At 43.2% G+C, this 15792-nt stretch overlaps 1 protein-coding gene across 9 annotated transcripts in view; it reads left to right on the forward strand.

Annotated features, from left to right (window-relative positions):
- The window catches only part of KMT2C (lysine methyltransferase 2C), a 177061-nt gene that overhangs the window by 126955 nt on the left and 34314 nt on the right, over positions 1–15792 (forward strand). For 8 of the 9 annotated variants that reach the window (XM_078617795.1, XM_078617848.1, XM_078617983.1 and 5 more), the window contains 9 exons: positions 397–537; positions 650–783; positions 2139–2412; positions 3341–3448; positions 8698–8859; positions 9598–9696; positions 10206–10311; positions 11901–12133; positions 12919–12992. In XM_078617795.1, coding sequence (XP_078473921.1) covers positions 397–537; positions 650–783; positions 2139–2412; positions 3341–3448; positions 8698–8859; positions 9598–9696; positions 10206–10311; positions 11901–12133; positions 12919–12992 — 1331 coding nt within the window. The remainder of the gene's footprint in view (positions 1–396; positions 538–649; positions 784–2138; positions 2413–3340; positions 3449–8697; positions 8860–9597; positions 9697–10205; positions 10312–11900; positions 12134–12918; positions 12993–15792) is intronic. The other variant, XM_078618045.1, reaches the window with a different exon arrangement.

The following is a 15792-nucleotide window of genomic DNA, read 5'->3' on the forward strand; positions in this document are numbered from 1 at the left end:
CAGCTGAAGAGGCAGTCATTTTTTCTACATGTTCCCAATCCGATGTGGACATTGTTGCACTCAAAGATAAGTGTGATTTGTAGAGTGTCTTGTCTAACTGATCTAGTTCGGTGCGCGTAAGTCTGATTTTCTCTGAGATAAGAGCTAAGCTAGTTCTAGACAGAATTCGTTTCGCATGGGAAAAATAAATCACGATTTGTTGGTCGGGGGCTTATTGCGTCGTAAGTGTGTAGTTTGTTTAAACTTAAACCCAGCAGTTTATGAGTTAAATACCTCACACACGGATACACAGACAAAAAATGACATTTATAGGTAAGATACCTGTGTATTAATGTCTCATCAAACCTCCATACGATAGGTTCTTGAAGGGAATTTTTCTGTTTGGGTGGCTTGCAGGGATCGGGGGCTTCATGGTGCGGCACCGTGGGCGTGGGGGCGCCATGCGGGGAAGAGGCGTGTCCCGCCGGGGCACAGGGGGAGCACGATCTGACTCGCTGACCAGCCCCATAGCGTCCGACATCGGGAGGTCTGATGACGGTAAGATGACGTCTTTACGTTCTCCCCCCCTCCTCCGAAGGCGTTATCATGAATACTCGTATTCCCAGCTTACTGAAAGTTCTGTTTATAGATGGTCCCTCTGTTTTTTCAGTGACCAGTGAACATCTCCCCGAGACGCCCATGGATGAGATAACGGCAACTCCGGAGCCAATTGAGAAGCAGAAGCAGAGGCGCTGGAGGAAGAAAAAGAGTGCCCTGGAGGATGCTTTTCCCACGTACCTGCAGGTTCATGGCCACACACATCTCCAGCACTGCCTCTATAGAGATGGATGCACACTGAAGGGTGGTGGGTGGCATCTAATCCATCACCAACAATGCCAGCATTGGTGTTCACAGCAGGTTCTTAAAGTGTTGTTAACCCTTTCCCGTTCCGATACATCTGCAAGTTGCAGGGTGGGTCCCATTCACCTCCGCATCTCAGAACGCGCAATCTGCTGAGCATTAATTTTATTTAGAGACATAGCGCTGTTTTTAAACACATTGTACTCGCCCCAGATAACTATTGCGGCACAACCGCACTCTATGATAGCTGGCGCCAAACTGTGCCACACCCTCCCGCATGAACTTGTGGGAGCCTCAGTACCGATAAAGATAATTTATTTTAGTTTTCCGGTTTCGTTTTTACAATGTACATGTACATCTTTGTAATGAGAGAGGATTAATATATCAGTAGCGATCACACATTTTGTTCTTCAGCCTGAATCACAAGGTGGTCCTTTGCAGATGTATGATATGTTTGTATCAGAAAATTAGGTTTAGTGTGAACTTTTGCTTGCTCATATTAGAAAATTATCAAATTCCCAATGCTTAGTTAAAATCACTTTAAATATGTTCCTTAAAAGATAGAAATTGGAAGTTCATCTTGCCCATAATGGACAAGCTTGCTGCCTTGTTGATTTTATTTGCTCCAACTAAGATTCCATTGAAAAAGATTAAATCTCTGAACCAAAACTTAGCAATAATAAAGCGAATATAAATTTAAAATAATCTATAAACCATTCATCTTAAAATGGACTGGAAATCAGTATTTTTTTAACACTTGGCATGCATTTGAAGGAGTTGTGCATTTGTGTGCATGTGTCAACATTTTTATGCTTAACAGATGCTACTAGCTAGTGGCAAGTGGCTGCATGCTTATCAAAGCAATGCATGTGGACAGGCATAAAGAGTGGAAAATTAGAATGGACAAACATTTCTGATGCATTGGTTACAATGCTCTGTTGTTCACAGCTACGTAAGTGCAGTGTTTGGTCGTATTAAATAGTACACACTGCACAGAATATGTTCACAGCTTGCATATTGAAGGTGGGAGTGAGTTTTCTTACTTTTTATAAGTAATGTATTTGATATTCTTGTATATTTTCAGTGTACATGACAGAACTGCATTGCATACTTTGTCTATGATGGTGAAACCCATATCCTGAATATTATATTTCCCTTTGTGTGTGTTTGGGAGACAGGTAATTTTGAATATATAGGGTTGTATACACTGTTACTATTTGTGATGTTTTGATTTTGTATTGGAACTTTATGGACCACCATACTGACATTTGCTACCTTCTCTCTGGCTCCTGCCACAGGAGGCCTTCTTTGGGAAGGGGCTCCTAGACACAAGCAAAGAGAAGCGCTCCAGCCTTGATCTCTTCTCCGACGAGGAGTCGGCACAGCCAAGCGAGGGCGCTCAGCAGAAACCCACACCCCCTGCGCAGTCGGAGACCCCTGAGGTGGTGGCCAGAGACGAGGCAGGGCCCACGGACGATGGAACTCCTGTGCAAGCCGAGCGTCTCCGGGAACCCTGCCCCACGTCAGCTCCCATCAGTGCAGGCACGGCCACGGACCAGGGCAAGGCGCAGGGTGAGCCAAAACACGCTGCCTTCGCAATACGCAAATGCGGTCCAGGCCTCTGGACGTGCAAGAAATGATCAACTCGCATAGAAGTTGTTCAGTGGTCTATTGTCCATACTTTAATTAACTTTTTGTTTGGCCAAGCATGTGAAAAATTACCAATACAGGGGGTCATGCATGCATATTGTTATTTCATGCTTGATATTAGCTGGGAGCATTGCAAATATGACTCGACATTCCCAACAGTTGCTTTGCTTATGTGGTGTGAAGGCTGTGGGATTCTGGTAAGGTAAGTAATGTAAATACATTAACGTATGATCTACAAGTATAATATACAGTAACAACCAGAGTTTAAGGAGAATTTAAAAAGGATGCTTACTCTATATGCCAAAGAGAAGATTCATCCAAGGATTAAAACTTATAATTGTAAAATATGTGGACATTGAATGAAAGGCCATCCCTATGGCATAGTATTAGCAAATAATTGTTTTAACCGTTCAGAGATTGTTGTGACGTGTTTGTAAGATTTAAAGCAGTGTTTTCTGGAGAGGAGGTTGTTGTTCTCAAAGACAGTAGTACATAGGTACAAAGCTTTGAAAGTCCATGATGAAGATTATCTAGGCAATTTATTGGTGATATCATTTAGAGAATTATAGAGATGCAGAAACATGTCGAAAGCACTTCAGCTGTGCATAAATGAAAACATAGGTTGATAATGAAGACACTGCAGAGCTGAGAGAGGACGAAATACTGGAATCGCATAAAGATTCGTTAAGCTTAGAATCGATGTTGAATGCTTGGAGAGCATTTTTTTAGTTTTTGTGTGCATTGTTGAGGAGCGTTTGAGAAACGGAGAGCTGTGTGTGGAATTTCACGTGTGCTGGCAGAGTCCTGTTGTCCCTTGCTCTTGCCGAGTGCTTGGTTGTGTGCTCTCCAGTGCCCAGAGCAGCTGAGGACCCCCTGGCAGCCCTCTCCGAGGTCCTGTCCAGTGATGAGATCCTGGGCATCCTATCAGGGGGTCTCAGAAAGTCATCAGAAACCACAGGTGACAAACTAAATTCACCTGTTATTGGTAACATATAAAAAATAAAGCGAATAAAGAGGCCATAATAGCATCAATCATCATGTCTTCCAGCTTCCCTGCAGTCTGTTCTTGCAGCAATTCAGGCATTGTTCAGATGGGTATCTTTCAGTCCAAAACCTTTTGGCCCCTGGTTATATCCTTTCACGAGCTAGCTGACCTTTGGTCCACCCACTCTAGTGCAAGTGCCTGGGAAAATCTAGACACGAAGAAATCCCCAGATATGATACTTACGCTGTGGTCTTGTGAAGATGAATAGCATCAACCACCGAGCTCCAGTACATTCATTGTGTTCATTCTCTGTCAGATTTTTATCTCGAAGTACCAGTGTGTGTTTTACACTTCTTTTTACCCAAGATAATTGCCATATGATTCATGACACTTTTTGCCAGGTTTTTGCAGTAGGAGGTGATGATTGCTCTGTATTCCAATTGAGTAATTTGCAGGTCATTTTTCAAATTTGACCCCTGACAGGCGGCACACAATTATCTACTCTTTCTAGCAAATGACGTCCACTGTGAAGCAGACGGCACAGATATTTATGGTAAATACACCGATTGTAATAACCAGGGTGGCCGCTGGTTTTAACCACAAACCTCTAAGCCGCAAACGCGCTACTGCTAGGCACTGTCACAGCGATAAAATGTACAAAAAAGCAATTGGCTTGGCTTCTTGGAGGACATTTATTTGAAGCGTCCTCGAAGGTTTGACATTTCAAAGTTTTCTGGTCATCGGAAAATTGCATTTCTTAGTAGTGATTCTATCACCTTCCCTAATCCCGAAGACTGATAGGTGGCCTTGCCGTTCCCAATAGCAATCCTTTGTGTTGCATTTGTGGGTTGCAAACGGAGGTGGCATTTGCAGCAAGTATCTCTGAGAGGGAGAGTCAGAAAGCTGTGAATTTCAAGATATTTATGAAAACACACCATGAAAAACTATCCCATATTACAGATCCTTGTTTTAATCTGGGATTTTATCTATACACAAGTATCCCCCATTGACTTCCTGAAATGCTTTTTTCACGCACATTTTTTGTGGTAAAAATATAGCCTAATTTTATTGTCATGGAAAAGCTGATTTTTCTGGGCTTATATATATAGATCTGACATGTAATTAGAAAAGGACAGAGTTGATGATTGTACCTTTGAGTGCGAAGTGCTATTACCAGCTTGATTGGGTGTCCTTTCGTGTTTAATTAGTTCTGCAGGTGTTCACGATGGTGAAAGCAGACCAGAATAAGTTTTTTTGATGGCCATACATTGGAGAGCCCAGTGCAACACCGGCCAGGATTTTCTTGTCTTAGATGTCTCAATGAGATGGACCCACACCTAGAATGGTTCATGTCCTGGACTTTGCAACCAGGTTAATATTCTCAAGCAATGTTTCCCATCGCAGGCTAGCAAAACTAGAACTCGTTTCTGACCATCGTACAGGAAGCATTGTTGAAAGTAGGTCCAAAATTTAATTTGTGAGACTGATGCACTGGTAAATCTCATTGCTCATACAGAAGTGCCAGACACATGTTTCTCAGAGATAGGTTGCTCCAGTTGAAGATAGCCCTCTTTCAGGTTACCATCATAGGCCTTGTGTTAGAAATGCAAAGAAGAATATGTTCATTGGTACCAGATGTTTATGCAGTTTTGAACCAAAAGACACCCATGCCTGTCATTGAAAGAACATATAAAAATATATCTTGAATGGCCTCTAGCGTTATTTGCATTAGACCAACCATTTCTCCAGGACTTAGCTTTTGCACCCCCAACCTGTCACCCTTAGATAAGTATTCAGCATTATGGTGCATCAGCCGAGAGCTCGTATGTACAAATCACAGTAGTCGTAATTAAATGCCTTTGGCCTATCATACTGTGTGGGTGCCAACACAGCATGTCTTTCTTGTAAAGATAGTCGTCCATAGGAGAGGCATGCATCTTCCCTTGTCCTGAAGTAGAGGCCAATACCAACTTTTCTAAAGGTTTGCTTGGATTGTCATGCCACTGTAAGAACCAGACATGAGTCAAATGTTTGTTATTTCTAGATTTGAAGCTTTCGTGACTGCAAGGATTCATACTCTTAGGTTTTTTCGGTAAAGTCACGTAGGTAAAATAATAATAAAAAATAAAATTATAAATCACGACGTTTCGGAGGCAACACAAGTCTCCGTCATCAAGTGGGACCGTCACAGCTAAATTTACTGTATGATTGATTACGTTCTTCCATTCTCAGGTAGGGTGTTGACTGTTATGTTAGCCGACTCTTTGTGTTGTATTGCATTATATTTCTAAGTATACTAGGTTTGTTTTCTCTTTCATTTATACCTGATGATGATTGCTTGTGTTGCAATCGAAACGTCGTATGCTATTATTTAATTTGTTATTTTCTCTTTGTACGTGACTTTACTGAAAGAACCAAAGAGTATATTTTATACATCAATCGATCGATCTTTATTTTACATGCCAATATCGCCTTCAATGAAGTAGGTATTAGTGCACATTACAGCAGATCGGGAACGGTCCATGGGCACAGCAGCAACAGGAATGAAAAACGAAACTCGTCACGACCGCAGCGGCTAACACAGACTGAGCAAAGTAAATTTCAAAATACATGTTTCAGCACTGGATGCTTTACTTGCTAAGAACAACATTTTTGCATGGACCATTTTTGCTCAGGCCATTTAGCAAGCAGCTGATTTCAATTTAAGATTTCTATATCCTTCCTGCCAAAGGGACCAATTTGTATTGCTTCTGCCAAAGATGGCTCTGACTTGGCATATGTAGCCAACTGCGCCCAAAACCGCACATGTATAGAGGTGGTAGACACATTTTGGTTAAAAGTATAGTCTTCCAGATCCCTTAGTATATTCGAATAACACTTGTATTGTTATCCCATTTTTTTCTTGATATGTGAATGCTATGGATACTTATTATATTTGGTAGCATGGACTTCAGCCGTCCCGTTTGGTTAGCATTAGTCGCGGATGCGGTTTATAATGCATCTACTTTGTTAAGAGTAATCTCCAGTGTTTCGATGAGGTCTGAAAATAGATTGTGCATTTCGCATTAGCCTGCTGCATGGTGGCAAGAGCTCTGCCTCGATGTCCTTTCATGTGGCCGCTGTTATGAGACAGTTACTGAATTACTGTCCTGCATGGCGAGTTCCAGGACGTTTTTGGCTGTCCAGGAGACCAGCACTGGGGTGGCTGTGCCACCCATTGGCTAATAAATGAAAAAAGTTCCTTGGGGCCAAAATGTTTAGTGGTTAAAAGCTGCTCATATGGTCAGTGGAACATAGTTGTTGATTTCACGGATAGCAGTGGAGCAGGAACATACATGTAAACCTTCATTAACTGAAGTACCCTAGCGTCAATTCATACCATTGTATTATTATTTGTAAGTATTTTTACTGGTAGGAACCACTAGGTTCCACCAGCCCACAGGGGATTATAGTGTCCATCCGTCGTGCATCCAAAAATGAGAGGAGTGGGGCTGGGCGGAGAGGGGAGGGGCCGGGTGGGGAGGATGGGGAGGGGCTGGGTGGGGAGGGGAGGGTGGGGAGGGGCTGGGTGGGGAGGGGAGGGTGGGGAGGGGCTGGGTGGGGAGGGGAGGGTGGGGAGGGGAGGGTGGGGAGGGGCTGTGTGGGGAGGGGCTGTGTGGGGAGGGGCTGGGTGGGGAGGGAGGGGCTGGGTGGGGCTGGGTGGGGAGGGTGGGGCTGGGTGGGGAGGGTGGGGCTGGGTGGGGAGGGTGGGGCTGGGTGGGGAGGGTGGGGCTGGGTGGGGCTGGGTGGGGCTGGGTGGGGCTGGGTGGGGCTGGGTGGGGCTGGGTGGGGCTGGGTGGGGCTGGGTGGGGCTGGGTGGGGCTGGGTGGGGAGGGGCTGGTCACCCCGTGGTGCCCTTATAAAACTCAACGTTTAACCTACTCACGCCGGCTTGTGCCCCCTCAGTCGGGCATATTTGCGGAATACACCACGCTGCCGTTTACCCTGGCCATTGACCGAGCAACCCAACGTTCCTACCAGCTCCCTCCGCAGGAGGAATGTGTTTGTTAATAGTTCTATTTAATTATTGAACCACTTGTTATGTTGTCATTACGAGTAAGGGGTTCCTTTTATGATGCTTGATCACCCTCTCTCATTGTTGTGCATGCTTTTTTTTATTATACATGTTTACTTTCTGCCTTTTGCTGAATTTTGCTCCATTCTCATAATTATAATCACTCATTTTTGGTTTGGGTTCTCTAGGTTCCGATTTAGACTCTTTTCATCTCGTGAACTCGCCTTCTCTGTTCGGTAAGAGAGCAGAGCGCCCTGGGTTGCGCAGCTGGCGCTGTGTGTGTCCTAGTGGAGAGCGCCGACTCTCGTTGCCCCCGCTCTGTACCGTTCCTACGCCTCGTTTCCAAGGCATAGTTTAGTGAGTGCTGGACCTGCATCGATTTGCCCAGAGTTGAAGCTCCATCCATCCCCTCCACTACTTTCAAACCAGCCCATCTTCATACTGCATGGCCACTGACTGGGAGAAACAGTGCGAGGGGGCTCTGCAACCTGACCCCTCGTACGGTTTTGACATCATGGTTGACTCTGACATTATTTGCCTTGTTCAAACCATACATCGTGTTAGTTTTTAAACTTTGTTGCAATCAGTTACATGGGATCGATGGGGAACGTGGCTTATAGCAGTATTGGTACAAAGTCAGCTGGGCAAGGTTCCTGTATGCATTTACTGTGCTGTGGAGACACTGGATTAGTTGTAGCCAGCAGCACTCTCCAACTCTTTATATTTCGTTTTTTTTAAGCATGGTATTATTTTGTGGAAGTGGTTGGTTCTTCTCTTTTTTCTGTCTTAAATGGTTCACAGTAATGCACAATGTAGCGTTACTCAAACCATTTAATTTATTAAACTCTGGAGGTAACATCTTCATACGCTCAAATAATTCAAGCGATTGTTTTGTTAAGTTGATTTTCGTCCGAGCACACTATAAAACATATCAGCGCACTGATCCGTGAATTTGTATTTGCTGTGCTTTTGTCTGTTCTGCTTCTGCTGCTATCGTAGGTTGATCTTTTTCTAAGCATCTCTTGCATGTGCGTTGAACCTTGGCACAATTGATGTCTCCTTCTTTAAGATAAATTTTCTCCTCTGCCGCCTTGCTGCGCCCCGCCTGCCACCCTCGCGTTGTGAACGTGGCATTTAACTAATGGCTTGTATTGTGTTGTTCTCGCAGCCGGGCTGGACTTGGGCTCCATACCAGATGAGCAGAGCAGCTCTGCCCAGGGCCCTGCTGCTGCTGCTGCTGCTGCTGCAACGCAGCGTGGCCAACAGCTGCGACCTGAACCACTCGACAGCCTGCTGGGCACCTCCGACCTCGACCGCATCGTCACCGATGGTCAGTAATGGTTGAACCTTATTTTCTGTACAGTGTCAGAAGAGCATTAGTGTTTTCTTTCACACATGCCGGACATTTTTAATAATTCTGAAGGCAGTGTTTCCGAAAGCTGTTGTTAAAGCAAATGTCTATGATAAAAGTACGTCGAGTTCAGTAGTGCTCATCCAGTGTAGTTCATAAAGTCGCGGTGTTTTTATGCTCAAACAGGCATTGGGTGCTGCACATTCCAAATGGTAGCCCTGAGCCAATGGTGGAAAGTTCGAATTTTGTGAACTAGTTTTTTTCTCCAGGACAATGGTTGTGGATTTCCTACAAAGTATCATATATATATTCTTTGGTTTTTTCGTTAAAGTCACGTAGGTAAAAAATTTATTAAAACAAATTAAATTAAAATTACTGAGGCGTCTGTAATTTTGCTGGAGCAGTCACAACACCTGATGACGGTTGCTTGTGTTGCTTCCTAAACGTCGTGATTTAATTAAACATTTTTTTATTTAAATTATTTTTTTACCTACGTGACTTTACCGAAAAAAACAAAGAGTAAGGATCCTTGCAGTCACGAAAACTTCAATTCTAGATATTATATATACTACAGAACCCAGAGGGATGACAATATGTTTAGCATACATTCTACAAGAATTTGAACTCCCAATCATCTTTGTTATCCCAGAGTGCTCTTCGGCCAGATAATTAACAAAGTAATAATGACAAATGGATGGCTGGCTTCTCCCTTTGCAGAGCTGGCAAAGATTGAAGCGAAGGATGTGGCTGACCTTTTTTCTGCAATCAGCCCAGCAGGGGGAAGTCAACCCCAGCCCCCAGTCCAGAACACTCACGGTACTCCCAATGCCCACGCGTGTTTGACCGCTTTCGTGTGTGTGCACGTGTGCACGCGTGCACTCATCTAATGTACAATTTAGGAAAGTGTGGAATAATTGAATGGAAGAGCAAAAACAGGAAATAACATTGCAGCCATACAATGTTACCTTTTTAAAAGAATGTTTTGAAAGTACATAATTAGTAAAAAAAAAACGTTTCTACAAAAAAATGACTGGCTTACTCTGTTTCACGCACAAGGTCAAAAAAGCATTCTTACAATCGACAAACTCGGAAATGGCTTCACAGATGCCGCCTCAAAATCTTGTATGTTATATTTTGTTCCCCAGATAAGAACTTTGAGAACTGCTTATTGTCCATAGCCATGCTGTAATATTACAGTGTCATGGTGCTATGTGCACTGTCCTAAAAATGTATGTTTTCTCAATCGGTCAATTTAGAGTAATGCAAGGCTATTAACCCTGCTTTCCGTGATACGTTTGGTTTCTCTGTGCTACGTGGTTCCCCAGGCATTCTGGGTGCAGCAAGGAACCTGACAGCACTTTCACAGTTTCCCGCACCTGGTCGCTCGGAGCCCTCGCCCATGATGCCACAGGCTTCTTTCCCAGAGTTTAGGTGAGACGTCACCCACACAGGCTTTTTCTATAATTGGTGTTTGTGAGTGCCTCTAACCAAGCTTTTTCATCAGTTGGGTTCATTTGTGTTGTTTGTCATCTCAAAATTGTTGTTTGTTGTTGTAATCTTGGCTGTCAAATGATAGTCCGTTTTCATTAATCTAGTTTCAAGGGGAGCAAACTTCCCTGAGAGCATGTCACTTCATTGCCTATATATAAAGTACTAAAATAAGTGATAAAAAAAGCCAAAATGTATAAATATGATTTGACATTGGCTGTCAGCTCTTTTTGGAAGACTGATGCATTACAGGAAAAGAGAGCTTGGCATACTGTAGCCGTTATGTAATATATTTTATATGGACATAGGTGAATATGAAGAGTTGATTTCCCAGTGAGCATTTAACTGGTTTGAGAGTGCTGTAAAGTCGTGATAATATAAATGCAATTATAAGTATAAGCATGCTGTCCAAAAATTATAGAGTTATACATTTTTTAACAACATATAAAAAGAGCCCACAATGTGATTATTGTACTTCAACATGTGTGTTCATATTCAGCAAACTGCAATGTCATCTTTCATGTCAGTGAGTGCCACGTGTGTCACTGGTTGTTTCAGTAAGCTTTTGAAGGAGCCACTGTCATCGTCTGGTGATTTGAAAGTAAATTAGATTGTCTTTGGCCATGCAAAGATGTGATTTGAATAATCTAGATCTGGCATTGGCGAACCAGTTATCCCTAAACCATTTTGATCTTAAGAGCTTATTTTTATACTTGCGTCAATGTATTTCAGAATATTGAGAATATATTATAATATTTGCTTGTTCTATATAATTAGGGAGATTGTCCTAAATATGTATTCTTAAAAGGTTAATTTGAATTCCATATTGATAAGTCACAAATGTGTCGGCATACCATTTCATATGGATGGAAATTGCGCTCTCTACACATCCAAAGTAATTGGATCATTCGGAGCACTATGCCTACACCCATCTGCCCACACTCATCTGCCCTTTGCCAGCTTGTACACATGTGCACATAATCTCTAATGCTGGTTGCATTATGTTGCTCTTCATGTTTTGAGTGGCTTTCCTGATAAATATAAAAATGAAATGTGTCAACAGCATCTCAAAAATGCAGTGTTTGTCAGGAAAATTATCCTAATAATAACTTAAGAAAAGGCACCCTTATTAAAAAGAGTTTTTTGACACACAACTTTTTTCCTGGATAAATGAGACCATCGTTATATTCATCTGGGCAGGTGGCACTAGTTAGTCTGCTTGACTTGCAATAATTGCAATTAAACTTCGGGGCAATGATTGAAAATTAGTGCAAATGTCTGAAGCCAAAAATGGTCATCCTATGCCATAGGAATATAGCAATATTGTGGCTGCAGGCTTTCAAGAATGCCAATGTATACAGGCATCACCAAAGTGCTTGTATCATCTGGGAGAATCTTTCAACTTTTTATATTAATTCAAGTTCTTTGTCGATAAATAAGCAATAATGCTACATTAGTCTGATGACTTCTCCATTTCCATGCTGTTTTTTTAATCACAATTTTTATTGTATACTGTGGATGTGTGCGCCCAGTGGTTGCAGGGAAAAGGTGTCTTCGTTCAGCCCCTCTTCCAACCCTGCCAGCCCATGGAGTGCGGCAGGAGCGCCCCCAGCTGTGGCCGGAGAGGGTGAGGGGGACGGCCTCTCTTACAACCAGCGCAACATCCTCAAGTGGGAGAAGGACGAGCTGCTGGGCGAGATGGCGACCACTTCGCCTGTGCTGTATGCCAACATCAACTTCCCCAACCTGAAAACCGAGTACCCGGGTACGCGTGAGCAGGCGATGCTCCTTCTTTATTTCGGCACACAATGTTTAACACCGCTGAGCCCAGGACGAGCTGCTCCCATTTTCCGAGTTATTTTCATCCTCATGGTTTGAAAACTATTCCCCATGTCTCGATAAGTAAATTCAGCCATGGCCCAAGAGAATCTTTTGTGCAAATTTGGATGCCTTGGCCTATGGTGTTAGAACATCTGCAATCAAGAGCTCTGAAGACACGAGTTGGTGAATCACATGAATTTACACTTGTGTAGGGTGGGACATTCCATTGATTTGTCAGATAATATGGATTTTTAAGCTAAAGATATATGCAGTAAATACCTTGTGTAAGAATTGATGCTTTTAAAATTGTCTTTTTAAAAATAAAATTTGTTCAAGTCATCCCTCTAGCTGCTAGAGGCACTAACATTCACTACAATATTTAAACAAAATATTTAGTTCTTAAATAGGCCTGATCCTGAATTGTGACTCGAATTGCTGGGGTAGAATCATTCTACCGCGATTGTTGTGTGTGCTAAAAGCCTACCTGGGAGACTTGGGGGATGTCCAGTATGTGGCAGTAAATAAAGTAGGGTCCTGGTGAGTCATTGCTTATTTTGGAGAGTTGTCTGCACATGCACATGTGCGGGTTTTGTTTGGGGACTCGAGTAATTGGGGGGGGGGGGGGGGGGGGTGGAACCCGTGATATTTGTGCTGTTTTATATGAAGGAATAGTTTAAATGAAAGCAGTGTCCCTTTTTTCTTTGTATACTTGTGTTCTTGCATGTGCAGACTGGCCCACAAGAGCCAAACAGATTGCTAAGCTGTGGCGTAAAGCCAGTGCAAGTGAAAAAGCTCCATTTCTGGTAAGCACAAAGAACTGGCGTGCACAATACACCACACTTCATTGTGTGAGTAATGTGCAATACAGTAAGGTTTATGTATGGCATCGCCTAATTTCGTGAATATCTCAAGATAGGGTGCAGCTTGAGTAGTGGTTCTGCATTGAAATGTAAATGAATGGCTGGAAATTGCATGAAGTGAATACACAAGTTAATATTACAGTGTACATATCCACATGAAAGACCATTAATTGGTACATGTCAATCTATACAGGGGGGGAGACGTTCCTTGTTTAAATATAACTAAAAATAATCACAAGTGTCATTTTCTTGGTTCTTTCGGTAAAGTCACGTCAAAGGGAAGTAATAAAATAATAAAAATAAAACATAATAAAATAAAATAATTCTCACGACGTTTCGGCTACAACGCAAGCAGCCGTCTTCACCTGAAGACGGAGAGAGGGGGGGGCAGGGGCGGAGAGAGAAGGAGGGGGTAGAGAAATTAGCATGTCAATGAGTAGCACGATGAGTGGTACGGTGCGAAAGCTTGAAAAAATTAGGAGGCAGGGAGAGAGACACACTAAATTAAATAACCTAGCAAAATTTCGAAATGTAATGCAATGCAACACAGAGGGTCGGTCAACACACAATTAACGCATAGCCTGGTTGATTACGTTCTTCCAAAGACTGCTAAATTAGAAGTTAAGTGAAATTTGAAAAAACACGGACACGAAGACCGATACACAAGCAACGAAAAAACCCAGAGAGAGAGAGAAAAAAAAACTTAACTTCCCCGTAGAAGTGGTTCAAACTTAATTTGGAGCTTTCGTGACTGCAGGAATTATTCTTTGGTTCTTTCGGTAAAGTCGCGTATCAAGATAAAATAATAAATAAAATAAAATACTAGCATACGACATTTCGATTGCAACACAAGCAATCATCATCAGGTATAAATTAAATAGAAACACAAATCTAGTATACTTAGAAATGTCCGACTCTTTGTTGTATTACATTACATTTTTTAATCGGTGAAATTAAAGTGTTTCCATTTTCGAGAACATTAATTTCGCAGTTTCAGTTTCTATTGGTAGACCCTGGATTGGAAATTTCACATTGCTGTGGTGGGGGTAATAAGATTATACAGGGTGTTTAAAAAAGATGGACCCTATTTGAAATCGCTATATCTCTGCAACCACGAACCGCCCATGAATGAAACTCTTACCATTTGAAAGGGCGGGGCATAGAGTTTCAAATGATTACCGCTAGATGCCTCTCCCAGCACACAAACAGCCCCTAGTCTCAGTCATTCACAAGATGGTGACCCCGCAACACAAGGGGCGTTTTGCGTTCTGCAGTTCAGCAAGACTGAACCCATAATTGCGGTGCAGCGTGCGTTTCAAATGCGTTTTGGCATTGATCCGCCAATGTCAAAGAGCATTCGTCGTTTCTACCGACAATTTGAGGAAACAGGCTGTTTATGTAAGGGAAGAGCACAGGGTGACCACGCACCTCAGAGGAAAACGTGAGAAGAGAGGTGTTTGGGACTAATTCAACTATCGTCTCGATGTTTTCTGTACAGCAGGTGGAGGGCACATAGAGCATTTATAAAATGGTTAGTAAAATGTGATAACTCATTAAACCGTTTGTAACTTTTTGTGTAATTGTAACATGTTGCCATCGTGAAATAGACTGCTTTGGTAAATTTGGTCCATATTTTTGAAACACCCTGTATATTGTATGACAACCACTTTTTACTGGCTACATTTTAGCAGCCAGAAAGGAATTATAATAGGTTTTAGTTATCTCTAACTGACCATCTACAATATCGGTACGACTGTATGGGAAGTCAACAGTGGTGCTATCGAGAGATGTGTAGTCTTCTGATGTACATGTAGTACCATTAAAAATATAGAATTGGCGGTTTGATATAGGGGATTATACTGTGTTATATTATACTATCCATCTACGTCTATGCTCTTGGCCTTCACCAACCTGCACTAACAAGAGTGGTGAAGTATGATCAAATAAGCCCCGCAAACCTATATGGTGCGGAAAGTGTATCCAGAAGTGGACTGACATTAGACCTGTGCACGTACATTGACTATTAAATCTTCTCAGTTCTGCCTCCTTGTTCAGCTGTACCCGTGTTTGCTGTGCAGGGAGCTCATGGCTCTGTCTGCAATGTGTAAATTAGCAGGATTTGTTGGTGGGTAGACGGTCACACAGATCCAGCTGGGGTAGAATAATGCCATCCGGCAGCATGCATGCTTCTTGGCAGTACCGTAATATTAGTAGTGTATGGTAGTGCAAGTGATGCTATGAATGAATATTTTACTGGTAGGAACCTCCTGGTTACACCAGCCCACAGGGGATTATTATGTCCGTCGTGCAGGGAGGGGCTGGGTGGGGAGGGAGGGGCTGGGTGGGGTGGGGCTGGGTGGGGAGGGTGGTTCTGGGTGGTAAGGGGAGGGGCTGGGTGGGGCTGGGTGGGGTGGGGCTGGGTTGGGTGGGGTGGGGCTGGTCACCGCGTGGTGCCCTTATAAAACTGGGTGGGGAGGGAGGGAGGGGCTGGGTGGGGAGGGTGGGAGGGGTGGGGAGGGGCTGGGTGGGAGGAGTGGGGAGGGACTGGGTGGGAGGGGTGGGGCTGGGTGCTCTTATAAAACTAAACGTTTAACCTACTCACGCCAGCTTGTGCCCGCCCTCAGTCGGGCATATTTGCGGAATACACCACGCTGCCGTTGACCCTGGCCATTGACCGAGCAACCCAACGTTCCTACCAGCTCCCTCCGCAGGAATGTGTTACAATGAGAAGTTCAGTTTAAAA

This window comes from Lampetra planeri, chromosome 1, assembly GCF_965212315.1.
Source record: "Lampetra planeri chromosome 1, kcLamPlan1.2.h2, whole genome shotgun sequence".
In the NCBI taxonomy this organism is placed as follows: domain Eukaryota; kingdom Metazoa; phylum Chordata; class Hyperoartia; order Petromyzontiformes; family Petromyzontidae; genus Lampetra; species Lampetra planeri.